A 9,856-nucleotide genomic window follows, 5' to 3' on the forward strand; every position below is an offset into this window, starting at 1 on the left:
GATTTCTGAGTTCTTAGTTCAATTCCATTGGTCTATATGTCTGTCCTTGTGCCACTACTATTCTGTTTTGATTACTGTGGCTTTGTAGTAAGACTTAAGATCAGGAAGTGAGAGTCCTCCAACTTTATTCTTTTTCAAGATGGCTTTAGCTATTTTGGTCCCTTATCCTTCCATATATATTTCATGATTGGAGTTTCCATTTCTGCAAAGATTTTTATTGGGATTACATTGAATTTGGGTAGGATTGACATTTTAATAATATTTAGTCTTCCAATCCATCCATGAACACGAATGTCCTTCCATTTATTTAGGTCTTCTTTGATTTCTTTTAACAATGTTTTGTAGTTTTCTGTGTAACAAGTCCCTTACATCCCTAGTTAGATTTATTCCTAGATAATTGATTCTTCCTAGATAGTTAGATTTATTCCTAGATAGTTGCTGTTGTGAATGAAATTTTTTACTTGATTTCTTCTGATTTTTCATTGCTTGTGTGTAGAAACATTACTGATTTTTGGGTGTTGACCTTATACACAGTCACTTTGCTGAATTCATTAACGAGCTCTAGGAGCTTTGTTGTGGATTTTTCAGGATTTTCTGTATATAGGATCATATCATCTGCAAGTAGAGAAAGTTTTATTTCTTCCTTTTCAACTCAAATGCCTTTTATTTCTTTTTCTTCCCTAATTGCTCTGGCAAGATCTTCCAATACAACGTTGAATAACAGTGGGGAGTGGTCATCCTTGTCTTCTTCCTGATCTCTCAGGGAAGCTTTCAGTTGTTCACCATTGGGAGGTCATTGGAGGGGTAATGCTTATGCACACCTCAGCAGGGTACCAGAGACAGTCAAAGTAGGTAGAATAGAAACCCAGGTACTGGTTCTCCTGAGGACTAGAGACCCATTGGTTCTATGGTCATGGCAGATGACTCTGGAGTTCAGTGCCATGTCAGCTGGCCCTACTTTGGAGTTTGTGTTCTTGAGTGTGATGGAGTTGGGTTCAGATGTGACCTTTCTACACATGCCTCTTCTGTTACTTTTACTGGACCTGTGGTTGGTGCTGGGGTTGGGGATACTAAGGAGACTTGAATCTCTGGACTGTCCATGTGACAGCCAAGCCCTGAGCCTCAACAGACTTTCAACTCCTACCCTCTGGCTTATTGGAATTACCCTGGCCAGCTAACAGGGAGGTGAAGAAGGTTAACCACCGTACGTGGGAGCCAAGAGTGCCTACAACGGCAAGCAGGAGAATTGCATCCATTATCCATGTGGAATCTAAGCCCCCTTTTGATGTAGAGGGGGACTGGACACAACCATCCCAGGGTCCACAGGATGAAGGAATAGAGTATGGATTCGATTGGACTTACTGGTGTTCTGCTGTGGAACTATTGTGATTAGAAATGGAAGAAATTGTAGCATTGATATGGGGAAAGTGGCCATGGTAGCTGCTGAGGGTAGGGAGAGGGAAGAAGAAATATGATGTGGGGGCATTTTCAGAACTTGGAGTTGTCCTGGGTGGTGCTGCAGGGACAGATGCTGGACATTGTGTGTCCTGCCTTGGCCCACTGGGTGGACTGGGGGAGAGTGTAGACTACAATGTAGACCACTGTCCATGTGGTGCAGCAGTGCTCCAAAATGTATTCACCAGGTGCAGTGAATGTACCACGATGATGGAAGAGGTTGTTGATGTGGGAGGAGTAGGGTGAGAGGGGTGGGGGTATATGCGGACCTCATATTTTTTGAATGTAACATTTATTTTTTTATTGATTTTGTAAAAATATTACATTAACATTTAAAAGAAAATAAAGAAGAGAAAAAAAGCAATGAAACAGCATACAAAGATTCTAATGAGGGCATAATTGATATGTGTTGTAACATGTACTCTATTAAAAACACTGGAATCCCCCCCCCCCAAAAAAAGGATGCTAGCTGTGGACTTTTCATATATACCCTTGATCATGTTGAGAAGATTCTTTCTATACTTAGTGTTCTAAGTGTTTTTGTCAAGAAGGGTACTGGATTTGTCACATGCATTTTCTGTACCAATTGTGATGATCATGTGTTTTTTCCCCCATCATTCTGTTAATGTGGTATATTACATTAATTGATTTCCTTCTATTGAATCACTCTTGCATACCAGCATTACATCCCACTTGCTCATGGTGTGTAAGTTTTTTACTATGCTGTTGGATTCAGTGTGCTAGTATTATGTTGAGCATTTTTGCATCTATATTCATAATAAATATTGGTCTGTAGTTTTCTTTTCTTGTGGTATCTTTATCTGACTTTGGTATGAAGGTAATGTTGTCCTCATAGAATGAGTTAGAGAATGTTCCTCCTCTTCAACTTTTTGGGAGAGTTTGAGTGGAACTGGAGTTAAAACTGGGAATGTTTGGTAAAATTCCCCTGTGAATTCATCTGTTCCTTGGCTTTCTTTGTTTAGAGGCTTTTGATGACTGATGAGTCTCTTTACAAGTAATTTGTTTGTTGAGATCTTCTCTTTCTTCTTGAGTCAATGTAGGTAGTTTGTGTGTTTCTAATAATTTCTATTTCATCTCAGTTATCTAATTTATTGGCATGCAGTTGATGGTAATGTCCCCCTTTTCATTTCTGATTTTACTTATTTGTATCCTCTCTTTTTCTTTGTCAGTCTAGCTAAAGTTTGTTTTAAAGATTGATTTATTTATTTATTCCCCCGCTTGTGGCTTGTTCCTTTCTTTTGTTGTCTCTTCTTTGTGTGCATCTGCTGCATGTTTTTTTTTCTGTATCTGCTTGTCTCCCTTTGTTGTGTCATCGCACTGCACCCGCTCTCCACATCGCATGGGCCATCAGCTCTCTGTGGCACGCGGGCCAGCTTCCCTTCACAGCTTCCCGTATGGTAGACGGGAGCCCAACTGATTGAGCCACACCCGCTTCCCCTAGCTAAAGTTTTGTCAATTTTATTAATCCTTTCAAAGAACCAGCTTCTGGTTTCATTGATTCTCTTTTTTCTTTTTTTTTCTTTTCTTTTTTCTTTTCTTTTCTTTTCTTTTCTATTTCACTTATCTCTGCTCTGATCTTTGTTATTTCCTTCCTTCTGCTTGCTGCAGATTTAGTTTGCTCTTTTTTATATAGTTCCTCCTGTTTTGAGGTTAGGTCTTTAATTTGAAGTCTTTCTCTTTTTTTTGTTTCTTCTTTATTTTTTTAAAATTTTTGTTATATTCATAAAATATGAGGTCCCCATATGCCCCCCACCACCCTCACCCCACTCCTCCCACATTAACAACCTCTTTCATCAGTGATCCGCCATGCCCACCCCTGATCTTGGGGAAGAGGATTTTTATGTCCCTTTCTGTTACCAGTAGTTAGAAAGGGGCTGGACTCCATGGTGGCCTGTCATGAGTTTGGAATGGTAACTGGAAGCTGCCACATGGAAAGAGTAATTTACAGTTCTTTACCATAATGTATCAACCTCTTTCTCCTGCTCTTCCCTCGATGCTATGCCATGTTCTCGCCTCTGGAGTTTTAAAATAGTTGTTTAAGACAGTTCTTGCCTGTTTAAGAGTTGTTTTGGTGGAAGGACTGAGTCCTGGAGCTCTGTACTCTGCCAACTTCCCACAATCCTCCTTCCATTGAATTTTCAGGCACATGTTCAAACCCTTATAACTTGTCAATCAACAAATCCATGGCAGTGTTCAAGAATAGCTTGGAGAAAAAAAACAAATAATATACATACACACACAAATACAGAATAGACACAATTTGCTTACCTGAAATAAATTTTTGGATGTTAAAATGTATGTAGGACAAACAAACTAAAAGCAGTTGAAATATAGACTTACCCAAGAAAGGTGAGAGTAAAATGTGGATCATTTAATGTGATGGTGATGTGGAGAGGGTTGAATACAGGAGAGCCTCCTAGAAGTGGTAGTCTTCTCTGGAAATTGGAAAGCTAGAGGAAGAAGGTTAACTGCTAAGAGCTGCTTGAATGCAGCATCTGAATCTTATTTCTCTTTGTATCCCCCCCCATAAACTTCCTGCACAGTGCTTTGAATACAGTAAGTACATATAGGAGAACAGTAAGTAGTTTAGAGCATTTGGGGACAAAGAGACAGTTGATGTGTTCAATAAAGACTAACTTTCTAGACATTCAGAAAATCAAGGGAAAAGAAGAGATGTGCGACAGAGCTCACCTTCATTCATTCATTAAGCACTTGTTGAATACCTCTTACATGTGTGCCAAGCAGTTGTGCCAGGTTCTGGGGAGACAAGAATGAATAAAATATGAGACATGATCTGTGTTCTTGAGAGGCCAGTGGTCTATTCGTAGAGATAGGAGTATAAACTGATTATTTTAGTGCAATGAGGTTATCACAAGGTCTTAAAGAAACCATGGCAAGAGACACCTAACCCAGCCTGAGAGAGTCAAGAATAGTATCTTGGAGGAGGATTCACCTGAGTTGAATCTAAGGATTATTACCTGAGGAAATGGGATAGGGATAGGGAACGGGTAGTCCAAACTTAGGAGATACCATGAGCAAAGTTACCCAAACAGTAAACAGCATGATTTATGATATGTGATAAGGATAGGATTGGGGGATCTCCAGAAAGGTTAATTTGTTTTGTTTTGTTTGGAAAGTGCATAGCAGGGTGTATCAAGGAATGAGGCAAGAGAGATAAACAGGGCCTTGAATACCATATGTAATAAATAAGACCTTTTAGCAGAATTTGAGGTGAAAATTCAGTTCCCTCTCTCTCTCTCTCTCTCTCTCTCTCTCTCTCTCTCTCTCTCTCTCTCTCTCTCTCTCACTCTCTCTCACACACACACACACACACACACACACTATTATGTGTATATTTCTGGGCCTCTCCCAAGCCCATCTTTCCAAAACTGGCCCCAAGGATGGGGCCTGTTTTGCTTCCCAAGCTGGGTGGAGAATCAGTCTGCTGCTGCTCTTGTTTCTCACTGACTCCTGGGATTGATTTTGAGAACTGATCTTACACAGTGCAGTAGAAGCTTGGTAACTGGAAAGTGATGATGGTTCTGGCTGGTCTGGATCCCTGCCAACCCTGCAGTGGCACTGTACTTGGGCTCTGAGGTTAAAGATCTCAACATCCACATCCAAATATGCAGCCATTGTTCTCTAAAGTACCATATGTATCAAGGTGTCTGGGTCTAGAGGAACTACCAGAGTCAGCTGTAGGCACATATATGCTCAAACCTGCCCTTGCCCACAAAGGTGTAATCCCTTGAGTTGAGCCAGAGGAATCTCTTAAGACTTCCTATTTCTTCAAGGTAGTTTTGTTTTGGGGCCCTTGGTGCCTTTCCCAGGCACTTGGCTTTGTATGAAGCTGCCCCAAATGTCCTTAATTCTAAACTTAGAAAGAAGGAGTTGAAGGTAACTAGTCTTGTTAACTTCCAGAAGACCTTAGGGCTTCTTAAGCAAAGTGGCCCACTTCCTCCCTAGCAGTGAGTTCAACATATTGATATCAGAAGGCAAGGTAGTGTTTGCTAAGTTACTAAAAAAAAAGTCCTATAATTTCTCATTGTACTTCCAAGGCATTAAATGTCGACTTGCTCTACAACTGCATAAAAATGGAATCACTTAGTTTACTAACTAGATAAAGATTAGTTTCTCTTCACTAAAATAAAACTAAAAACTGTACCTCACTGCTTACTTGAAAGAGCTTGACATTTCTTTATTAGCCAAATGGCTTTAATCAGGGGTACACGTTAAGTTTGTTGAAGTGCCTGAGGGAGGCTCAGGGGAAGTTTTCTAGTAGGTAGGCAGTTAGATAGAGGAGTGTACCCTGGGAGAGGTCATTTACAGAAAGATGATAGTTGAAACCATGACAGTGGATGAGATCCCCTAGGGAAAGTGAAAAGAGAAGAACCTATAAGGAATATTTCTGGGGAAAAAACCCTGTGCAATACCAAATTTTAAGAAGTGGGTATGGGAAGGAAACCCCATGAAGAGGACCAAGAAGAAAAGGTCAGAATGATATGTAGAGAACCAGGGGAGAGTGATGTCTTTGGAAGTAAAGGAAGAGAGTTTCAAGGAAGAAGTGCTCAGCAGTATCAAATGCAGCACACAGGTCCAATAAAAAAGAGCAGTGAAAAGTGTCCTTTGGATTTAGCAATTAGAAGATTATAAATGACCTTGTCAAAGGCTGCTTTCACCCTTATTTGGTGGGGCCAGAAACCAGATTGTAGTGACTTGGAAAGATGAGAGGTAAGGGAGTGGAGAAAGTGAGCAAGACTACTTTTATAAGAAATTTGTGAAAAGGAGGAGAGATGTGGGGTTGTAGCTGAAGGGGATTAGGAACTGGGGGGAAGGGGGAGTTGTTCTTTTTCTTTTTGACTTTGTTTTGAGACTGGCAAATTTGTAGGCTGAGAGAGAGGGTGAGGTCACAGATACAGGAGTGGGAGCTATTGGAGCAGGGCCTTGGATAAGGCAGGGTAGACGGGAGTGAGAGTCCAAGAGGAGACTAAATGTTTCATCTTTTGAGATCCAAAAAAAGAGCTAAGAATGGACGTGGAAGTAGATAACCAAGTAGATCAAATAAATGAGTGGTGCCATGGAGCAAATGTGAGTGGGATCTTATCATGAGAATAGGCAAACTACTACGGGTATTTGTTGATTTGGCTTAACAAGATTATTTTCCTTTTTCACAGCATCGACACTGATCATTTACATGAAGAAACATTCAGAAAGATGGAGGCTTTAAAAACAAGCAAGCCTGGAATCACCTGGTAATTTCCAAGGAGAGCCTCCAAAAGAATTGACTGCATATAAACCCTTTCCATCTGGCTCCATCTGTAACAGTTGTATAGTATTCTTGTTCCAAATCTGTTAAACTTTGCTGAAGACACTAGAGTGAAACAAGCAGGAGTGGTTTATACTTCTTACATAGAACCATCAACTAAGTAGGATGGCAGAAGCACCTTAGATAAAATGTCCTCAGCAATAATAACACCTTATATTCATAAATTGTGTTACAGTGTTTACTAGGCTTTCAGAAAACCCTCTGAGGTTATGACTAGCACTAGGCCACACAGCTTATTAGTGGGAGAGTTGGGACTGGAATCCAGCCAAGTCTCCTTACTCCCAGACCTTGCAGGGAAACAATAGGAAAAAAAAGAGATGTGAATGAGTCTACTTAAAGAAATAATATACTTGAAATGATTAAAAGACAAGTGAGTATGCAAACACATGCTATATTTATGGTGCTGATTTTAGTAAAACTGTAAAAATAGAGAAAGAGAAGAATGAGTTGGATTAATAGGGTAGGGCAAGGCTTCATGAGTGAGATTTGAAATGAGCCTTGACAAAGGTGTAGGACTGAGATGGGGAGAGATACAGGGCAACAGGGCTGAGTTTGTGAGTAGTCCCCCAAAAGAGCCTAGGGAAAGAAATGTTTTCCGTTAGAATTTCTTGAGCTGCCCCATATCCTTCCTAGGCTCCTGGGGGTGTTTTCCAGCTCCTAGTCTCAACTCCTGCTCTGAACTTTTAGTACCTCCTCAGTACGTTTGTATTTGTTCATGGACTCCTATGACTGACTCATTCCTCACCTTTTATAGTACCATAGCACCATCCATAGCCTAGCACAGATCCTGCATGACCCCTCCTTCTATCTCTGCCTAGCTTCCATGAAACACCAGATGTGACAAGTGAAGGAAGAGAATGCAAAGCAAGAAAATAGCACAAAGTCAGTGAAATAGGTGTGAATGTGGTGTGGAATTGACAGAAAGTAGGCTGACCTGATTCAAGTGTAGAGTTGTCTTTTGAAGCCACTTAACTTGTTGTGAGACCCTGAATGAGTCACTGGAATTCTTGTAGCCTCAGTTTTTTTCATCTTTATCGTTGGGATAATTGACATTAACCTTGCAGGGCTTTTATTCCCAACATGGTGCCTACCCCACAATAGGTACTGATTAACGGTACCCTTTTTGTCCTGAGTGTGTACCTGCAATATGACAACTGTGTAGTCTTTGCTCTCCCAGGTTTTCTTGCTGTGTAGTCAGTGTGAACTGTGCATTTGAACTAAATGTGTGTGCTGGAGGCATTGAATCTAATAGAAGAAGGGATGCACAGTGGGAAGTTATTTCAGGTGAAAGACTATAGAGGAGCCCAGCTATTCCATGTCCTCACCCATGTTGTTTATCATTGTGTATCGTTCCCCACCCCTCCTGGGAGATGGTAACTCCAAGTAAGGAAACTGGGTTTTGTCTGAAAAAAATGGTCAAAATGACCGTTTGTCTGTCTCGAGTTTTCTCAAGTTCTTCTTTCCCTTCAGTTATTTAGCACATATTTATTGAACATTTATTATGTGCCAGGATTTGTGCTAAGTGTTGGCTTTACAGAGATGAATGTGCCTTTTCCTATGCATTTCTCCAACTGCTGTGGTCCCTCTGTCAGACTGGTAAGCATCTTACAAAATATATTTACATGAAGATGTCAAAGACACAATATTCAGTGAACCGCATGTGTTTGTGCACACATGTGTAAGTGCATCCTGTTTGTGTACAAAAGGATATAGATATGTGTGTATGTATGTTCCCAGAAAATGTATGGAAGGATGTACACAAGAAATTGTTAACAGTGGTTACCTCTGAAAAGAGGAATTTGCCAAGCAGGGACATTAGGGAAAGAGGAAAGGAACCTCTCATTTTCATTATATATTCTGTTCTATTTGATGTTTTTACTATGTGCATGTATTACTTTTATAAATAATAAACTTGATATTTAAAACAAGACCCATTTACACTGAGGAGTTATTTTCATTCTTTTACGAAGTTTTGATTTAGGAGAAAATGAAGGCATGCATTTATAAGCATGGCATAAAAACTCTAAGGAAAATAATGAAAGATATCACATCAAAATTGAAAATCCCTTTATAAAAAATAGATGATAAAATTAAAAGACTAGCGATAAAATATAATAGCATATTTGGCATACATATGAAAGATCTACTTCCATAATATAAAGAACAACATAGCTGATGGATGGAATTCTCCTGCTTGGGGCTGTAGACTCTCGGTGTCCTGGTGTAGTGGTTGAACATCCCCCCTTCCCTGTTAACTATCCCAGGGTTCTCAAGATGGAGGAATAAAATATGGATTAGAGTGGACTTACTGGTATTCTACTATAATACCATTATTGTGGTATTATATTGTGACTCTAGCAATAGAAAAAATTTTATCATTGATGTGGAGACTGTGGGCATGGGAGTTGCTGAGGCAGGGAGAGGGAAAAAGAGGTGTGATATTGGGGCATTTTGGGGACCTGAAGTTGTCCTCAGTGATATTGCAGGGAGAGATACAGGACATTTTATATCCTACCATAACCCACTGAATGGACTGGGGGAGAGTGTAAACTACAATGTAAACTGTAATCCATGCTATGTAGCAGTGCTCCAAAATGTACTCATCAAATGCAATGAAATGTACCACACTAATGAAAGAAGTTGTCTATGTGGGAGGAGTGGGAGGTATAGGGAGTGGGGTATATGGGAACCTCTTATATTTTTTAATGTAACATTTTGTGTGATCTCTGTATCTTTAAAAAAAGATAATTTAAAAAATGAAAAAAAATAACAAATCAATATGAAAACATGGAGGATTCCACTTACAGCCACAATGTTGTAAGTGACTAGATTTACTTCCTACATTAACAACAACTCAAAAATGGGCAAAATATATGATAAAAGAGTTTTCAGACTTTGGATAACAGGCAGTGCATCATGATGATGATACCTGAGAGATGGAAAACAAAATGAGATAAGCATCATGATTAATCCAGTTACTACCTGGAGAGAATTTTCAGGTAGAGAGAATTTGCTATAAGGAGGACAACTCCAATTCCTTAAGTTGAGGAAACA

General features: G+C 39.8%; 1 protein-coding gene across 5 annotated transcripts in view; it reads left to right on the forward strand.

Annotated features, from left to right (window-relative positions):
- The window catches only part of LOC101436076 (NACHT, LRR and PYD domains-containing protein 12), a 63,227-nt gene extending 54,497 nt beyond the window's left edge, over nucleotides 1-8,730 (forward strand). For all 5 annotated transcript variants that reach the window (XR_009184375.2, XM_004466334.4, XM_004466335.3 and 2 more), the window contains one exon: nucleotides 6,651-8,730. Coding sequence is in view for 4 of the 5 variants with exons in the window: in XM_004466334.4 (XP_004466391.1) it covers nucleotides 6,651-6,732 (82 nt within the window). In the remaining variant the exon portion in view is untranslated. The remainder of the gene's footprint in view (nucleotides 1-6,650) is intronic.
- The last annotated feature ends 1,126 nt before the right edge of the window (nucleotides 8,731-9,856 follow it).

The sequence above is a fragment of the Dasypus novemcinctus genome, chromosome X (assembly GCF_030445035.2).
Source record: "Dasypus novemcinctus isolate mDasNov1 chromosome X, mDasNov1.1.hap2, whole genome shotgun sequence".
In the NCBI taxonomy this organism is placed as follows: domain Eukaryota; kingdom Metazoa; phylum Chordata; class Mammalia; order Cingulata; family Dasypodidae; genus Dasypus; species Dasypus novemcinctus.